Source organism: Peromyscus leucopus, chromosome 12, assembly GCF_004664715.2.
Source record: "Peromyscus leucopus breed LL Stock chromosome 12, UCI_PerLeu_2.1, whole genome shotgun sequence".
Taxonomy (NCBI): domain Eukaryota; kingdom Metazoa; phylum Chordata; class Mammalia; order Rodentia; family Cricetidae; genus Peromyscus; species Peromyscus leucopus.
This window is the reverse complement of record NC_051073.1, coordinates 33896846-33917787: the sequence shown is the minus strand read 5'-3', so window position 1 is coordinate 33917787 and position 20942 is coordinate 33896846. Positions and strand designations below refer to the sequence as shown.

The 20942-nt window shown below is 36.3% G+C and overlaps 1 protein-coding gene across 1 annotated transcript in view; it reads right to left on the bottom strand.

The window, feature by feature from the left end:
- The window catches only part of Epha3 (EPH receptor A3), a 315380-nt gene extending 294647 nt beyond the window's left edge, over positions 1-20733 (bottom strand). Inside the window, exons 1-2 of the mRNA XM_037209666.1 lie at positions 20489-20733; positions 288-352 (exon numbers count right to left, since the gene is read on the bottom strand). Coding sequence (XP_037065561.1) covers positions 288-352; positions 20489-20576 — 153 coding nt within the window. The 5' untranslated portion in view covers positions 20577-20733. The remainder of the gene's footprint in view (positions 1-287; positions 353-20488) is intronic.
- Positions 20734-20942: the final 209 nt, after the last annotated feature.

The following is a 20942-nucleotide window of genomic DNA, read 5'->3' as shown; positions in this document are numbered from 1 at the left end:
AATCATTTATCCTTATCTTATCACAAACATTCTAAATAACCATACTCAGATTATCTATAAAATGCCAATAATAATTAACATATTTAATCTCAGTACAGCAATTAATGAATCCAAGAGAAACTTTCTGTAGCTGCATGGGAATCAACATTAAATTGTGCTGGTCCATTAATATAATCTTTCATAAGATGCACAGAGCTTTCTTTAGAAAATGCATTGAACATTCTTTATTATCTCTGAGAGAGGCAAAAGATAGTATCATGTTCATTTCAGTGGTTTACTGAACTCACCCCATGCGATGGGTAGGAAATCCAGCCCAGCTCCCCTTGAATTGTTTTTGAATCTAGTAGATTAACTAAAAGAAAACAAAATAACACAAAGAATGTAAGCTCAATGAATTATTTATGTTTGCTTCTATTAATAATGTCTGTTTTGAGTATTACTGTCTAATAAACACTACTGTTCTTTTTATTATAAATACATGATAAGTACAACAAGCAGGCTACAAATAATAACTGTAGAGAAACTAGATCTAAAGTTGTTATGGCCTTTTAAATTTGTATGTTTAGGAGAGATTAACAATCAAACAGTGATACATTCTGACAGAATGATACTCTTACAAGGGAAACAATAAAAATGCAAAATAGTTAAGAAATTAATTTGAACACAAAGCAACTACAGAAACAACAAATTCAAACTACCATATAATTCCCCCATGAGTTGTCTTAAATATGTACTTATATGATTAATATTCCTCATTGTATATGTCATCTTCTTACTGCCACATGACAATACCAAGCATATTATACAAATTATATTCATCATGTTTAAATTATTAGCATATATAATAAACAAAGTGATTCACTATGGAGCTGAGGAGAAGCTGAAGTAAAGAAGGCAATGCTTTAGAATATCACTTGTAAAACCTTGGTTACCTATACAGGTACTCCACTAAAGGCACAAGTGATTTTTCTCATAACATTACTATTGACTAGTTTGACTCCTAAGCCATATGTATAAAGGAAAAGTAAAATGTAATGTGCATGTAGTTACATTTTATTAAATATAAATGAAAATCATTTTTGTCAGCACCAAAATTTTTTACTTTCTTATAGGTCAGAAATTAATGTATTAAAATGGTGCTTCAAATTTAATCAACAATAAAAGTTCACTTTGTTGACATGATGTATTATTGTTGTCATTCTGACCTGTTAAATAATAGAAACTATGGTTTTACCTCATCCTTCTACATTAGAAAACAACCTCATGATTGACTAATGGAAGATGTAAAGGAGGGTTACATAAACTAAGCATCTATTATTAATGTAGACCAGAGCAGGCAATCAATAAAAGCAAGAATTGCATTTTAAGAATCTCAAATATGCCTATGTCAAAACACAATGCTAATCCCCACATTGGACACCACACATCCATGTGTTTTCGGGTTTGAGAAAATTACTGCATTCTTTTAAAAATCCCAATTAAATTGTTACAAATGAAACAAAATAGTCCAGTATACTAAGGAAGAAAATATATGTGACAGAGTCTTAAATATTAAAAATGACTAAAAATTTCAAGGAATGTTCTTGCTTGGACTGTTAGATAATAAATACATTAAATGGCTATAAAGCTCTTGACCATTCAACCAAAAATTACAAAACTTGAAATTGAATTTTCTCCTTTGTAGATGAAAAAATACAAATTTGATCTATTCTTTTAAAAAATTAAAAATAATAAGGGTGTCCATAAAAGTCATATTATATTACTAGCTACCTAACTAAAAATGTCTCTAATATGTGTAAATCAGTGTGTAAACATGCATGCATAGTTAAAATGAAATTTTCCCATCTGGGATGACAATGTTCCCCTCCATGAACCACCTAAAAAATACTCCAAAAATAGGCATGAGAAGCCCCCTTTCTTGGTCGGAGTTATCCAAGAGACTCCTAAAACATTATAGGTTATTGGTATTGCCTGTTGCCCCTTGGAGGTAGAATGTAATCCCTGAGACTGAAGATACCATAAACTTAAGAAACATGTCTTAGCTGTCTCTAAGTTAGACCCAATCTGAAAGCCTCCTCCCTGAGGACTGTGTTTTATGGTAGCAAACGGAGACATAGAAGCTTCCAAAGAAGGTAAGAACCAACAGTCCTACCCAACTGTGATCCTACGAATCACAATGATAAAATATGTCACACTAACTCTCCGGGTGTAGTAAAGGCATGCACACCTTGGTGGTAAAAACCTAGGCTCTCTAATTGGACTTAGCTCAGCAAAAGAAAAACCATTACCTGGTACTGGACACCTAGCCAACTACCCAGGGCTAATGAAATCATAGGTCTTGGAGGAGAATCGACAACCATCACTTTAATGAACCAACATAATCCAAAACCACATTCTAAATATTTGTCCTTATGTCCACAGTAAGAGTAGTCCTTACCCCTCATCAAGGAAACTACAAAAGGTGAATACTATTACAGATAGCCAAAAAAGTGAGGGATGACTCTTAGAGCCAGAGGAGGAGGGAGTTTGCTGTATGATTGTATCTCCTATGAATTTCAGAAGCTCCAGCAGTAGTCTGACATGACCACCTACACATGAGCTGAACAAGGACAACATCAATAGACATGCTAATATTGATAGAGATAAACTCAGAAGGCCTCAACCCTACACAACTAAGGGGTGCTGAGAGTGGGAAAGGCTTCCTGAGGGAAAAGCACACCAATTGATTATCCAATAACAAATTGTCAATCCTAAAGGCATACATTCAAGTAACATTATACAGAGTGAGCCAGATATATTTAAGAATTTGTATGAATATGTATACATAAGTATGTGACAATAATTACCAAAAAAAAGAGGCCATGAATTTGAAAGATAGGAAGGAAGTTCCTGTAAGAATATTTGGAGAAAGGGAAGGGAAGGGGGAAAGATGTAATTTTTTTATAATCTCAAAAATAAAATAATTTTAAAAAGATTATGAACTAATATTAACTTAATTTCAATGGAAAGTAGTTATCTTTATATTATAAAATATAGCCACTGCATGGATTATAATTTTCATAGATCAATCATTTTCTAAAATATTGGTTTAAAAATTAATTGTGCATTTAACTACATTGCAGTTTTCTCTCAAAAAACAATGAAAAAAAAAAAACCCTCAAAGCCACTTAATGATTATTTAATCCTCTAATTATACTTAAGAACTTGGAAAACATAAAAAACATATATATTTACTATTAAATTTAAATGCATTGCCAAAATTCTTTTTGGTAAAAATATATTGATAGCTCATTGCAGCTCACAGTCATTAGTTGATTTCTGTGTTTTAGGTGAGATTTGCATAGGAGATTCTTTCTTGAAAGTATTTGTCTTAGGGTTTCACAGACTCCTAAATCAAAATAACAAATGGCTCTGCTAGAATCCTTAACCTTGCCTCTCAAACTTCACAAGCCTCCTTCCTCTGCAAAGCCCTCAATATTCTTACCTTCGCAGTTCCCACAGAGTATCCCACAGAGCTCTTAACACTCAAGTGGTCTTCTAGCCTAAAGTTTCAAAGTCCTTCCACAGTCCTACCAAAAATATGGTCAGGCCTGTTACAGCAATACCTCACTCTGCTAGTACCAACTCCTGTATTAGTTAGGGTTTCCAATGCTGTTAGAAAACACCGTGATCAAAAAACAAGTTGGGGAAGAAAGGGTTTATTTGGCTTATACTTCCGGATCATAGCTCATCATTGTACGAAGTCAGAATTGGAACTCAAACAGGGCAGGAACTGATGCAGAGACCTTGGAGAGATATGCTTCTTAGTTGCTTCCTCTGGCTTTCTCAGTCTGCTTTCTTATAGGGCCCAGGACCAACCACCAACCAAGGGATGGCACCACCCACAATGGGCTGGGCCTTCCCCCCATTGATCACTAATTGAGAAAATGCCTTACAGCTGAATCTCATGAAGTCATTTCCTCAACCGAGGCTTCTTCCTCCCTGATGACTCTAGCTTGTGTCAAGTTGACACACAAAACCAACAAGTACAGTATTCATTAGATCATTGTCCCCAGTGTCTCTAGTGCTCTAAACAGATCAAGGTGTCATTATACATGTGATAGTTGAATTGGTACCGGACAACGTTTGTGTGCCACATCACATGCTAAGATGAATAATTGGCTTAACTTCAATATTTATAGCCAGTAAAAAAAAAAAAAAAAGCAATGTGTGAAGCAAGCAAGAAACAACTGACATTGTCTCCTTAGTAAATAACTCAATGGAAGGCAATTTTATAACTAAAGAATTACCTTAAATTGCTCCTGATGTTAATGATGAGGAAAAGGAGCCAGATTAATCACATCTGCATTTGGATTCTGCTCAAAGAACAGTTAATCCAGAATGAATAATAATACCACAAATTCAATTAAAATAAGTGTGTAGATTAATTAAATTGTTTTCACCTTCTCATAAGTTGTGCTTTTAGTATACTTAATTTATGGTGAGTAAAGAAAATACCACCATTACTCACAATTTTGATCCTGCTAACTATCAAACATTTAATTTTGTCATGCATGGTTATCTTACAATATTACTGTACTAATCCAATCATATAAATATACTTTGAGCCACTGTGAGCTTATAACAAGCTATGGAGCCAGTGTTCTCGTAAAATTACTACAGGGAACAACAGTTCCACTTTGACTTCTGAATTGTTTATAATCAACCATCAACACATGACCTAATGGGGAAGACTGGCTGACATCAAAACATTTTTTTTTTAAAGTTCTTAATTTAGGTTTATAAGGTGCCCTTTGTTTGTATCCGAATGAGAACAACACAGTCTAAGAATCATAAACACTTTAAAGTTAATGGTTGCTGAATGGGTAATTCCATAACAAGTCTCTAGTTACATGCAAGTGGTCCTTTTATAGTGAATACCCTGAGAGCAGCGCCCACTCAGACTGAGATAAGTAGATAAAGTCGGGGAATTTGAGAGTAAATCAGTGTGTGATTTTTCTGGTGCATTGACTAAATCTCAGAGGAAACACATTGTTTTAATTCCCATATTGCTAGAGATAAGAAGTATGCTTTCTCCTCTCAAAATATATGAAGATCCTATAATTTCCTCTACAGTGTTACCATCATTCAAATGCCATGGGGAGGAGTTATTTAACTGCATTGATTTGTACAAGTGTCATATTATAGTCTGAGTCTTAACCACAACTCCTAATAGAAAGAAATTAATTCCATTTCTAGAAAACTGAAATTCACAATTTGAATTTTAACGAAGAATTGGGAAGTTGTTTCGAAGGCTGCTAGGTTCCTGTGAATTATTTAGTTCTCTGTTGTTAGACTAACTCATGCCAGTTACTTATGAAAAATGTTAGTTGCTTGTTTCCATATTTCATATTCTAATGAATTGAGTTCCAAATATTTTGGGGTGTAATATAGAAATGGATTATTTTAATAATGTCAGAATGTTTTCTCCTTTAACAGATAAATGGCCTAGGTTAACTTTTCAACTAAGGTATTTTTAAATTGGAAACATTTCTCAATGTTAAGATTCTACTTTAGTGGGGTTTCACAATAAAATTTTATTTGGAAATCACTGTTCTAAGTTTGGAAGTACGTGGTTTTGCATTTCAACATATTTACTGTCTGTCATTTTACAGCTTTTACCTAGGGGTACATGAAGAGGCAAAGGGCTGACATTCCTGAGATGGGGACGCCATCCTCAAAGGACTTGACTCTTTGTTTGGCATGAATATGAGATCTGGTCGACCCAAGCAAGTGTGGTATTTAATGCAAATTCCCATGTTAGAATTGACTAAACTTGTACAAAATAAGTCCAGAGCAAATGAATTCAAATTGATTATAGAAAATTCTAGCAAGAGGGATATCTATCTGTCATTCTTTGGACTAATTTTACTGTCACAATTTCTCCTGTTCTGAACAGATGAATTAGAGCTTCTGAGAACCATCCTCCTTTTTCTTTTCCTATCATTTGCCACAATGGAGAGAATCAACCCAAAATCCTTTCCTGGCCCGCACTCTGTCTCAGTGGTGGTTGCAGGAGACCAAGATTAGATCCCACCATCATAAACAAGTTTACTTATGACATCACGAAGAATTGGCTGTAACAAGAACTGGCTCCATCTTCTCTTATTCTTAATAGAAATGCATTACATTTCTTATCATACAAACCTCATTTTACTTTTTCTTCTTGGTCTGTAGTGCTGGAAGTTGACATTCCTCACACAAGCTGAGGAATATTCTACCGCTGAGCTACATCCCCAGGCTCAAAGATGAAGGTATCAGAATTAAATTTTAAAACAAAAGTTGTCAGATAGTGTGAATGATTAAAACCTCACAACATAAATCTCTGGAGTTTCCACTCTTAAAAATCCATGAATACATTAATATTTTTTCAAGGACATTCTAATATCTGATTCAGAATTGCTTCTTGCCCACCTACAAAAACTGACACTTAACCTAATATTCACAGCTACATGCGTTGCTTAAGTGCTGCTATGTACAAACAGTGTTAAGAAATTGTAAAAACTAAATGAGATAGTCTCTTCCTGAAGCAGATCTTTTCAGTTGTCTAACAGTGCATCAGCACACTTTGTGGTGATGTAATGGTTGCATTTCATGAGAATATGGAGTTATTTATAATTATCAAGTAATCATTTCAAAGTTGACATCCAGCTATATAATAGCTAAAGGATTTCAGATTCCTCTAGTAATAGACATATTTTCTCGTAAAACCTTCACTTCTAAGCGGCCTTTATAGCCAGTAAAAATAACTATAAAATCAGTACCACTGAAGACAAGTCTATCCTTTCATTACCTTTTGCTTTGACTAAAGAATAATAGCTTTCTGCTCTGTTCATATCATCACCTCAGTTGTACAAGCCACAGTTCATACACACTTATCTTTATCGTTTTCATCACTTTCTATTACAATAAGGAGCATAGCTTTGGTTTCGGTTACAGAAAGCAGAAGGACCTTTTAATCTGCTTCTAAATGATACTTAAGCAGTCCAAAAAGGAAAAAAAAAATGACACAGAAAGGGATATACGTTATTCTTGGTGTTGTAAATCTCTGTGTAGCCCTCTGTCATAAATAATAATGCAATTTCAAAATTAAGATTTATATTTTGAGCAAAAGTTAACTATAGCTCAGCTTTCTTCTTCAGTTTATTTGTACATATTGGGATATTCTATTGAAGAGAAATTTAGAGAAGTCAGTGTTGATATGCCTCAACCTGAATTTATTTACTATTTTTAGATTTTCTTAATTTGAATGCTTCTGTGGGATTTGTGTTAATATTTTTATGTCTTTCTAAACATAATAGGACATTTTAATAGAGGTTTTGTGCTTCAGCTAACAGCTGTTAATATGTTAGTGGCAAAATAAAGTATTTTGGCTGTTGTATATCAATGTAAAATTTAATATATAGTGTCATATAAATATTTACTTATGGATTTTGGGGTGTAATACAAGATTTCTGGAGAAGGCAGTTTATTATATTTATTATAAGGAAATTTATTGTCCTTATGGAATTTTTCTCTTAGGAAAGAATGTTGGATTTACTTCTGTACAGAGCTTAATTGTTAAAGAAAGTATAATTGTGTGCCTCTTCTTAATCTTTACAAATAGCAGGGAGAATGCCTTTAAATGGAAACACACGAGTCTCACCATAAGACTTCCTGTTTACCTGATTTCGTAGAATTCTAGATTACAGCCCAAACCGCACTTGTATCGGAGCCTTTCACAGGTGTGAGCTGTGCCGTTTTTAAGCACTGAACATTTTAAAGCGTTTACCTTGCTGCTTGTCTTTTCTAATCAGAAAAAAAATCCCAAGGGTTAAACACTGGCATGGCTAACATACACCCACGAAGCTATCAAAGTTTCAGTGGGGCAATGTTTCCTAACAAATAATCTTGTTATATTAAACTAGTAGCGGGGGGCGGGTGGGGGGTTGTCAGTAAAGTTTTAGTAAATGATCAACCCCAAATGTGGAAACCATCACAAAGTAGTAATTTCTGTTTCTGCACACAGGTAACTAATGTATGACTCATTTAGATACATTTTCCAGTTTGGACCTATTTTCCAAAATGTGTCTAACAGTGCAAATTACTCCTTAGGTATAAATGGCATCTTTTCAATGCATAGTTTCTTTTAGAGTGTTCTAGAAACAAAACAACTCATTTACTTTCAATTCAGGAAAGACTTTTGAAAGATTCCAAAGTAAAAAGTGAAAATGTAATTCAATTATGATATAAAAACACTAATTAAGACAAAGAGCATTTTAAATACCTAAAAATATGCATTGTCTTTATCTTATAAAATCAGGCTGCCTTGGTACACTGAAACCAGAATATCATAAAATCTTGATTAGTAACCTTCAGATGTTGAAGATAAGCTCTGTTGAGTCAGAGTTTGATGGCTGTGAAAATGGGATAGAATAGAACACTCTTTTTAGAAATAAAAAAGTTCATGGAAGTTCTTGGACATAAGGAATCTAAGCTTTACGAGCAGAAATAAGACATTACATTTTAACTTAAGAAGAAACCTCAGACATTGTCATAGCTCAACACACATTTTAATGAAAAAGAAGTTAATTTTATTATAAATAAAGTGTCTTAAATATCTGGAATAACCAGAAGCAAGGTACGGCTTTGAATTCTTGATATTCAGGAAGATATTTAAAGAGTCATATGTTATGGATTTTACTAAAGATGATACAAATTTGAGTGATAGCTACAAACACACACATAAACAGATTTTTTAATGTAGTACATTTGGATCTTTGTAATAGTCTATTGAAGATCCATCTATTAAAAAATTCCAGTAATTTTCTTCAAATTTTAGGATTATGGTGTCAATGGAAAATATCAAACTGACTGCTGGGGACAGTCAGAAAACATTTAATTTACTGATGAAAGAGAAGGTAGAGTTCAAACGAACTTCAGTGTGGTTTTTCTTGGTAGTGTAATTATATTGTGAAGACGGCCTACAGAGGCTTCTATTTTGGGATGGTCCTTTTGTGTTGGTCACATATGTTTTCAATATACTCACATGAACACATGCATGCATGCATATCCAATATAGAACTTACATTCACCTTACATCTGTGCTTGCTGGGAATATTTCTCAATATTCAGTTTTTCAAATGTACTTGTTTATTATGAATTTGTTTAAATTGTTAAAATGTAGGAACATTCACCAAACATTCTAAAAAGTCTTAAGTTATATTCATGTCTGTCAAATGAAGTACAACAAATAATTTAATGTATCTTTTCTAGATGCTGAATTTGCAACAGTAATATACTTCCTCTGGGGTTCATGTCATAATTTTTACTCTTTCATATATATGTCAGTGCATAGTTTTTATATAAGAACTCATGGCAAGGTCATCTTTCCCACCAGAATTAATATTTACAAGGGCATAGAGCATATCAAACTTACAACATTTTCCAGACTTAAGTCTGAAACTAACCATTAGCTACATGTTCTTGGTAAACAGACATAAACAAAACCTTGTGATTATGAAAGATGTGTTCTTCTAGAATAAGAAATTCAGTGTACCTTACTTTTCTTGACCCCTCTTAACCCTTCCAAAACTAGGAGATTGAAATTGAGTTTAGGATTCATGACTTTTTTAATTATTTATATTTTATTTATGTGTTTGTATGTGAGCCTGTGTGAGCATATGTGCACCAAATGTGTGAAGGAACCCGGGATTCTAGAAGAGAGCATCAGATTCCCTAGAGCTAGAGCTAGAGCTATATGCCATGTGGTTGTGTGCCACCATGTGGATGCTGAGAACTGAACTTGGGTCCTCTGCAAGAATGGCGGGCATTATGAACCACTGAGCTATCTCTCCTGACTGAGAATTCTGACCGTTTCATTATTAAGTGTAATAATTCTACTAGAAATACAAACATGGTCATATAAAAATAGGCATAATTCCTAAAGGTTGTCTTTTGCAGAGGAAAAAAATTAAAGATATTAGAAACTATACCTTTTGCTTTTTCTGAGTTTCAAAAGTCTTTTTACACTAAAACACTTGAAATGGTTTTAAATATCACTTTCAATGGTAAGAAAAAGCTACATTTTGCAATGGACAAATGTTTTAAGAAAGCCAATTGTACCTCAGAATATAGGGAAAACATTATTCTCATTTTAGATTAAATTAACCAGTTCAGTCACCTGAAATACACATAATTACCCATGAAGGAATTTATTTTTCATAAAACAAGGACATTAAAAGGCTCTAATCTAGGCCAGAAATATTGATAACACACAATAAAGACTGTGAGTTTTTCTTTTGAATTATCAAATGTAAATGAGTCTTATCTATGGTAAAACAGGCAGAAAAAGTAAACAGACTAAAATAGTATGCTTAAAAAGTATTTGTACTATTTCACAGTAGCTAAATTTAATAGGATTCTCATATTTTAAAAAGCTGTAATATTTTAGTTTGTTGCTATACTTCTTAAAAAGAAAAAATACACACACACACACCTTAAGTTGCTTTGGCATATTTGTGGAGAAACTGTCTTTATTAAAGACAGTTATGGGAGAGGGGGGGAGGATCCAAATTAAAGTATGGCAAATAAACAATAATTGTTTTAATTTTTAATCTCACTGACAATTTGTTTTTCAGAATAGAATTTACAGCATCTTATGTCCACCATGTATATACTCATCCATAAAATCATGGTCACAGTGTGGGAACAGCTCAGTTTTTCAAGATTGGCAACACACACACGCACACACACACACACACACACACACACACACACACACACACACACACACACAGCCTGTGCTGCAAACAGACTTGTCCTGGGAGTAGTGTTTTGCTTATCCTAAGGATTAGTAAAATGAGCCACATGGAAGCCATTGCAAATCAGTTTCCCAGACTGACTTTTCAGTGTGAAGATTGCCTACCATCGTTTGAAATAAGAGACATATCTTTTAACATTACTACTCAAAAGATATTATCAATTGCTAAACCAGGTTTGCAAATTAGGAAATGAATTAACTACTAACACGAGATTTCCTTTAGGCATTCTGAGGGAAATCAGAAATGTTAAAATTGCAAGGGAATTAGAAATCAGTCAACTCTACCAGGAAAAAAAGTACATATTGAGGACTCTATATTTTTAAGAAATGGGTTTCAGTGTCATTATGCTTATAGGGCTTATTCATCTATCATTCTTAATTATTATAGAGAAAGGATAGTTTAACCTCTTCATAATCTGTTGATGAAAACAATTCTGGTATTAATCAAATGTACAATTTAGCAACCAAATTGAATGGTATTTTCCAAGTTGTTTTGGTCCTCTTTCAGGCTCAGCTAGATAAGTGGTCAAGATTGTTGTTTTGAAAGCAAATAAAACTCGGTTTGGGGATTTTTATGTATTTATTTCATTTTGTTTAATAATTTATTTTTAAGTCTTAGACATATGCAAGGACATACTTTGCAACAATATTTTAAAGGTCAGATTTCCATAGGTTTCAATCTCACAGGATATTAAAAACTTACAGAATACAAGTGTTTCATAAATTCATGTAATATTTTAATTACCAATTGTGTTTTTAAGTCAAGTTTACATTTCCCTTGATTTGGAAGTGTTATCCAAATCCACACAAGAATTTTAAAAGTTACACTTGAGGAAAGAATTGCTGAGTTATTTTCCAGATGTGAGAGAAGGGAAAAGGGCTACCTGCTAAGTCTTTCTCTTTTCCCAGTGACTCAGTGCCAGGATCCCTCTTCCAGTCAGAGATCTAACAGACAATACGTTAGAATTTTTAAGTAAAAGCCAGGGATGGTGACCCACTTCTACAATCTCAGCGCTTGGAAAGATCAAGAGCTCAAAGCCAGCATGGGCTACATGAGACCATGATTTAAAGAAAATCAAAAATCAATAAATAACATTTTTATAGGTTAAGCATTGACATCACAGCAAGGCAAGAAAGATACTTAAAAGCAGCTTGCTTTCTTACTTAGAAGCCTGATGTCATCAATATGCTATTTTTGCTTTTTGGCAGGTAAAGGGAATTTATTGCATCAATTAATGCTAAACATGTGTGCTGAAATTCTCCATGAAAGGCATAATTGGCCCCTACTTAATTTGCTATTTTCCAAAGTGCTCTTAGCTACCTTTTAAAAAATAACTCTCTTAAACAGGCCTCAAATATTTTTAATGTAAACTAAGATAAATCACTTAATTTTATTTTTTATCTTAAGGTATATATATATAATGAGTGGGTTTCCACAGGAAGCAGCACCTACATACTACATTCTGGAGCATGTCTGTTTCCCCTCTTCCTGACTTTCTGTGGCAACTCTCAGAGTCAAATCACACTCCATTCTTATCACATAAAACCCTCAATCATCACACCCTGGTTATGGCGACAGTTTTCTCACCATATTTTCTCTGTGTAATCCTGGGGAAAACTTTATTTGGGGGTGAGGCCTGTGGTGTCTGAGTGCTAAGAAAAGAAAACAGAGGCCCAGGTGAGTGCAGAAAAGCCTTCACAGGCTTTATCTCCTGCTTTCTCCCTCAACTTTCTCTAACAGATATTCAAAACTGTGACTAACTTTACAGATAATCATGATTTATGTGTGTCACCAGTTTGGGAGTTCAAAGTCCTCTTGCTGATTTCACTTAACTTCTGTCAAAATTCTCCGTGTTTTGAGGTTAAGTTTGCAAAGTCACAAAGCAAACTAGTTCGGTCACAGAGACCGAGGTGGACCATCTAGTGCTGTCCTGGAAGGAAAGGACACTTCACAGGTGTACAGGATTTGCAGAGAGGAGAATGCCGTCAATATGGATAATCAGAGGACGAGTTGGAGCCTGTAGCCTGTAGTGTGATCTGTTTCCTCGGTTGTATCAAAGAGGTGCCCTAATACTTATTTTAGGGGTGACCGATGTTGAGTGCCAGTGAAGAATGAATGACGAAGAGATAGACAGTAGAGCAGTGAGGTTATAATCCCAGTGGGGGACAGAACATTGAAAACACACTTAACTACTGGATTCAGCCATTATTTAAGAGGAATATTTTCGACCTGACACAGCCACAAAAATATCGGGAGCGGGGAACACTTGGATGACCCCCACTTCGAGGAAACCCTCTGTGGATCGTTTCAAGTTTACCAAACTCCGAAGAGAAAAATGGTACCATGCCCAAGAGAGGGGATTTGGACCGCAGGGGATGGGGTGGAGGGCGACACTCCGATTGTGTCAGAGGAAGGAGGCTTATAAAAACACCCCTTCAGCAGTGAGTCCGGGACTAACAGGTGGCACCAGCAGGTGACTTTAAAGAAAACTGGAAAAGAAAAACAATTCCTTTATTTAGAAACTGGAGGAGAGAAGACTGTGGAGAGAGCAAAAAATAGCAAGGAGAGTCAGACAGCAGCCAACGCGACAATTGGGTCATCAGAGGTCTCTGTATGCCAGCAGCTGAGAGAAGATACGTGTCCAACCCTCATCCTCCGCCTCCCTCCATCACCCGGTGGGTGGATGAAGGTAGATGGAAAAGACACCACCGGGTCACCCCCCGGACGCCAGGTTGAAAGGTCTGGTTGATAGCCAACGGAAGAAGCCGCAAGGAAAACAGAGATCTGGGGTCTCCTGCTTAGATCAGGATTTGTTGCGGGGTGGGGGGGAGGCTGAAGGGAGGATCAGGCTCTCTAGGCCTGATCTGGTGCAGGTGGCGGCCAGGTGGGGAAGAAACGCGCGGTGGCAGCCCCGAGGCTGCAGGCAGAGGGCGCGCGTTCGTTGCTTGCTAGCCAGCTTTGGCTAGAAACGGTCGGAGTTCTGTGTCCAGGCTCTTTTCAGACTGCCCCCATGCGCAGGTGACGGTGGCAGCCAGCACCGCACCGCTCGCTGTGGGACGCGGGGCGTCCAGAGCAGCCAGCATCCCTCCACCGCGCCACGGCCATCCCGGCTCCGAGCCGCGCTCCAGACACCGTCCATCCGCGCCGGATTGAGGGGGAAATTGCGTGAAGAGCTCCAAAGCCCCGGAGGGCTTACAGCTGGTTGTTTCACACCCTGCCTGGGTTTTAATGACGACAGTTTCCAGAGAGAAAACAGTGAATGGGGCTGCGAAGGGAAGCGCCCGGCTTCCTCGGCTCCACTGGTCCCCACTTCCAGCAGCTGGGGTTAAAGATGCCCTGGCGTGGGTGTGGTGGCAGCCAGGGATGCTTGATTCCTTTGTGGCCAACCTTAAAGCCATTCCCTGTAAAGTGCCTTGGTGCTAAAAATTTACTAGGGGCACACACTTCTAGAACTTAATCCATAGAGCGTTTTTAAATGGGGGCAGTGCAATGCAAAGAAAGAGAAAGAGGCTCAGTCGCCTCCTCCTCTGGCCAGCCCTGAACCCGACGAAGACCGTTCACAGTAGTTTGTTTGTACAGTGCTGCGATTTGTTTTCCCCCCTCCTTCCTCACCTATTATTCTCAGTTCACCATGTTGGTTTGGATTATGTGGATTTTCACCCTTTGCTTTGACTAGAACAGCAGGACGTGGTTTAGAAAATGAAGGGGTGTGTGTTGGGGGGGGTGCACATTCATGGCTTCCAGTTTAATAATGTCACTTCAAGTTTGAAGCTTTATTTGCTGAACTGGTTTTGATTCCAACCACCCTCCACGTGCATGAGCCCAGGCTTTCAAAGGGGAGAGCAGGCTTTGGCTCAGACTCTTAAAACTTTCCTGGACAAGGCTTTTGCTTCTGGAGAAAAATATCAGTAAGTGTGTAAACTTAAGAGGAGAAATGAGCGTGCATACCCATTTTCTTTTTTGTATCTGTAGGTTTTGGGGATTTCATAAAAAAATTGATGATTACCCAAATGATTTAAGTGATAAATATATTTTAAGCAAAAGCATTTTTATATTATCATTGCCTTTAGAAGCTGTGTTCTCCTCTCCATCTTTCTAGTCAACTTATTTTCTTTTCACTTGCATAGCCATTCTTTATAGTGAACTACCTTTTTAAAAATGTATTTAAAAGAAAAATGGTGGGAAGTAAAATAAAAATTGCTGACGCTCATATTTTTTTTGGGGGGGTATCTGCTAAGTTCAAACAAATACCTGATACTGGACAGCAGCGAACAGACCTGCAGAGTTTGAAATCAAGGGCACACAAGAATCCGTCCTTTGAACACAGGAGCAATGGCTTCCAAGAGTGATGGATTCATGGTTTGGAAACTGTTGTATATTATTAATATCACAGCACTGTTTTTCTTCCTAAAGTCATTACAGCAGAACCATCTAAGGTTTTTCCTTATTTATTGCCTTTTTTATTTTTTGAGGAGTAAATATTTAATCCCAGCTTTCTATATACCTGGAAAAATAATACAACAAAGGTTTCACACCAATCAACCCTTTATTTGAAAAATGTGTGAAAAGCTACTTGCACACTTGGTAGAAGCCCCTTACTGACCCTCAGTGGTGATAAAATCCAGATCTCTTAAAACAACCACAGAGAGACACCGAATCTGCTCTCAATCTCGCTGAAGCAAGAATTGAAAGAGCAAAGTTTATTGAATACTTTACAGACAAATGCGCATGTTAAAAAAATAAGTTGGCAATCTTGAAAAAAAAAAACTCTCATAGAAGTTAGTATTCTTCCAAGAAATACATATTTCTCTGTACATCTAGTGTTTATGCCAAACAAAACCATTGGAAAATGACTCAAATCAAAGGTAGCCCACATCCCAGATCTCTAAGTAAGCACTGTCCGTAAGAACTTATCGAGTTTTGATGATTTGTGGAAAGTTTTATTAATACTTTCTTGAAGATTTTATGACTTGGAAAATGTAACTTTCAGGAACGTTTGTGCTGCTTCCATTTCCACTGCAGCCACTAAATCAAATATATTGTAGAAATATGCTTTGCCTTAAAAAAATCCTGTGCATATGTAACTGATTATTTGATATTTAAAAGCTGTGTATATTTTATTTCAGAAAAAAATTTCAATGATCTCCTAAGAAATTGAACATTTAGTGATCTTTACAAGGAAGAAGTCCTTTTAAATAGTATTAAAAATGATTTGACCCTTAAAGAATATCCAGAAATTTGAATGTTCAGATGGGGATAATATGCACTCAAGATAAAGAATCTTACTGAATTATCTCTTTAAATTCAAATTAATGATCAAGCTAAAATTATCATATTTTATATGAGCAAGGAACTAACCATGAGTAGATTCAAGTAACAGAAAACTTTATGTGAAACTTTATCAAGTTAGTAAATACCTGAAAATACCTTTAAATTATGGTTTGATATATACTTTGCTTTAAGAGTGGGTATTTGTTTCATTTTTTATGGAAACTTCTAATTTCTACTAATTCATGGAGAAGATACATTTATATACAGTATAGCTATGACCTAAACATAGCAATGGTGTTTTATGTAGTTTTCATTTTATAGGTCTAGTCACTTCTGGCTTATGAACATAACTTTTTAGTTTAAGGGGAGAAGAAAAATTGTATGCATCATAGAATCAGTAGGAAAAAAACTATAAGCAGTTCATAGCCACAGTAAGGCTGCTTTGTATGTCTAAATCTACTGTACTTGCTAGAATACTTAGTATTTTAAAAGGATTATTAGTTTTTCACTTCTGAAAAGAGCTGATGTCAAAATGAGTTGAGTGGGGTCTTAAAGTGAATATTTCCTCACTTGAATTTAGTGGTATCAATATTATTCTTTTGGAAGATACAAATTCACAATGAATTAATTTCATGATCAATTTTGAGAGGTTACAAGAACTTTCTTTTTTGGCACAATCCCAATATTATCATAGCAATTCAGATTGTCAGTAAAAGCTTAAACAAATTTGCTGATAATCCTGTTAATGACCTAGGTCAAGTGTTAACTGTTGTGGGTTATAAAGCAGTGAAATTAAGGTTTTGCCTACCTCCAGGCAAACAGCACAGTTATAACTATTGGGGGTGGGTGGAGGGGCAAGCTATTAGGAGAACTATTAAATTACACAAATGTATAATGCATTCAATTATTTAGTCTAGCATGAAGAAATGCTATTAAAAGCAAATGTAAGCCTTCTTTGGAAAAAAAAAAAAAAAGCCCATAAAGATGACATGATAGCTTAGCTCTCTGTTAATGTTTCAATCTCAGGGAGTTTTTATTTGAGGGTGAGAGTTTATGTACATTGAAGGTAATGCCGATTCTGAGTAAGTTTTACAATGAAGAAGTTATTATTTAAATATTTATTGTGTCAACATTTGCCTACTGCTCTAAAAGAAGAATATAGCAGACATCTTCAAGTTTTACTTTTAATCTTCAATCACATAATCGCCTCTTGTACTTAGCAGAGATTTCATAGACAGTGTAATAGCCACACCAGAAAAGTTTTCCAATAAGTAGTATGTAGGTATATAGACTGAATTTTACTGAACTTTATTTTAAAAATTCATTTTCCGTATAAATAGTGCAGTGGGTAAATGTGAATCCAATTTGTGAGGACTGATGGATGGAAAATATTGCATATAATGTTAAATAAGCTGTGCATTCTGCTTCAGACTGCTACAAATACTTGTGTATAAAGAGTACTTCAGGCGGTTCTGAAAGTTGGCTGAACTAATAAAGGTCAATTGCTTGACTCTGTATCAAGTTTTAACTTTTTTCCAAAGTTACTGCTCACCATTATCTGAGTCCCTGCGAGATGGAAACAGAACAAGCGTACAGAACAAGCATAGGGTCTATCCTGATAAAGCAGTGCAGCACTAAATTTGCTTTGAAAAGGTGATTTCCCATTGGAAGTCTCTTCCTGTGCCATCTGAGTGGAAAGAACTGATCGTTGTTAGCAAAGTCTTTACTAACTTCTTTGTGGGTATTAAGACCAGATTTTAAATGATCCTCCAAATGGTGTTTCTCTATTATCATCAAGAAGGCCAGGGAGAGAAAGTCAAATTTGGAATCACTTTCTTGAAAGCACGGTTAGAAAATCACTAATTAACTGATGGGTTGGAAAATTCATATCAACCTCAGTAATGTTTCTTTGGCTTGGACTCATGGAGTTTCAATAGATTTACTTAATTATCTCAGGTTTTGTTTAAGCTCTTGTAAAGTTCCTCCAGCTCAACGGCCTGGTTTTGTTCTGCCATTTCTGTCCTGTCTAACTGCATGATAGGAGAATGTGTTCTAGCAGATATGCCACAGTAAATTGTCTGTAGTTTTAAAGTACAGTTTTCAGCACAATCTATCTTCTTATATATTATCTTCAGTTTTCAAAATGAACCACTTCAGTTCACCTTAGCTCTATGTTGGGGTCCAGATTACTTTGTTAGGGGAATTTCATAGAAATCGTGGCACAGATCTGGGATTTTCACTTTCCATATGACTCAATTCCTAAGATCCAGGCTATTGGATAATAATTTAAGCATCACTGAAGTATTATCTAGCTTAAACTATTCATCCTAACTCTTGTTTTAAAGTGCTAGCAACCTCATAAAGAAAATGAGACAGTAGGCAGATGGCAGAGTCTGAAAGACTAATCCTATGAACAATAGACACATAAAAACTTTCACATAAGCAAATTAAATGATATTACATGAGTTTTATGAGTATTTTTACCATTATATATCTAAATTGTTCATTTGTACCTGACTATTGGCATACATTATGCAATCATACATACATAAATGTGGTTTAAAGCCAATTAAAATTTAATTATACTTATTTAATTAAATAAATATGCATTGTTTTTATATGAGTGTGAATAAGGTTAAGGGCATTAATTTTTTGCAATTTAAAAAAAGGTTAAGTTGACCAACAAATGCAATTTCATCTGTATCCTGTTCATCATTAATTCAGTGACATCATTGTATAGTTTATATACATTCCATTTGGAAAAATACAACTCATCAAAACAATGAGGCAATTATATTGTTTTCTAGTTACTGTTTTAATATATTTGGAAAAATAGTTTGAAACTCTGACATACTGCTGTGTTATCCATACAAATATGACTACTCGTGTCTATTTTTTTCATGAAGAATGACAGATCATCTCTTTCAAATGAACATTTTAATTTGTGTTACTAAAAAATATTTTTGGCAAAGATGATTTTCCCCACCACCATGATGAAAATAAAATCATTTTCTCTATTGAAAACAGACAAACTTAATGAAATCTGCCAAATTGATAAAGACAGCCAGGGCACTGAAGAAAGAAAATTAAACTGTCCCATTAGCAGTGAAAGTAGGTCATCAAACCTTTGGAGCAGTTCTTGTAAGAAGGGGTTTACATATATATTTTTTCATATGTGCATAAAAATAATGTATACAACATTGGCTCGACGGAGTATTGTAAGTGAGTGTTGCACACCTACTGTGCTTCCCGCCCATCACTTGTTCTCTATTGTTAACTTGCTCAATAGAACATTAAATGTTCAAAATCATTAAGAGGAAATTAAAGTTGTACGTGTTGCTTCCAGGCAATCAATTATTTAGAGAAGTTACGTTTTAAGAGTTTGTATTCACAAATCTTTAGGACTAGATCGTGAAAAGTCTGTAGAAAGGCGTGATGAGTCTGCTCAGTACACACAAAAACAAATATTCTCAATATTGGGTTTACACTTTGATCCATTGTAAAGCCAGGGATGCCCGTTACACGGACAATAATTAATCCAACATCAAGGAAATGCCGTTAGCTGCCCATGAGCGGTCTTTCTAATTTGCTATTCAGTTATTTACTGTATCCGCCCAGGAGCTATTCATCAATCAATCATTAAACGCCTACTCCTATTTGTATGAAAGCCCTTTATTTAAAAGAACCCAACTTAAGCTCACTTATACCCCTGCAAACATCACTGTTGTTAATGGGGCACGCATATGCTGCCCCTGAGAACCTGTATCGCTGAGCACAGCATCGCCCGGCGGGATCCACATCACTTCAATAAGGCGGTTGTAACATAAACATACGCACACACGCGCGCACACACACCTCGGATCCAAAGAACCCCCTTCCCTCTAGTCCATTCATAAATGCCAAAGGATCTAGCAGGAGCAACCTGTCATTATCTTTAAAGCACACCGCGGGATCCAGAGAGAAGACTAGCCTTTTCTTTGAAACTTCTCAGAGTACCACATGGTCATAATTAGAAAATGAAATACTGCCGTGGCTATTTGGCAATTAACAGACTAGGTTGTGAAAAAAAAAAAAAACAAAAAAAAAAAACGGAGGGTTTCCTTGCTTTCTGCTTCAAATTGGCAAACGTGGCAATCGCTTGAATCGCTATCAGATTAAAACCAGTTTTTTTTTTTTTTTTTTTTTTTTTTTTTTTTTTTTTGACGGTTTCCACAATCCCAAATCATCTCCCAAAAAGTATATTGGGACTGCTACTGGGCAAAGACAATCTTTCGCTGCCACTCTGCCACTCGTTCGGAAGGCACCTCGGGGAACAGCGCGGGTGCAGGAACCGTGGGCTCCGTTCCGTTCCGGGGGCGGCGCGGTACCTGGCTTACCTTCGTTGGAAGGCTGTGGGCTCAGTTCCCCGGAGCAGCTGAGGACGCAGCAGCCGAGCAGGACGAGGATGGAGAGGTGACAATCCATGTTGCTGGTGCACCGGGCAGTGAGAGGAGCATATCTCCACGAAGCATGCCACTGATGTGAGGGGGAGCGCTCTGATTGCTGGAGAAGTTACCATGCTCCGGCTCGCAGTCTGATGTCAAGTTTGACACTGGAGATAAGGAGGAGTCTGGCTGCCTTTCCGCGAACCCTGCTCGGGGACTTCGCTGGGTCCTAGTGCCGCCGGAAACGGGCGCTGAAGAAGAGGGAGCAGGGCAGCCGTGGCTGGCAGCCAGGTTGGATGCACCCAGCCGCGGAGGAACGTGGTGGGTTGGAGGTCCAGGGTGTTGCCAATGGGTCAGGGAGGCGAGAAGTTGTGCTGGGACAGCGATGGAGAGTCGTGGGAGCTAT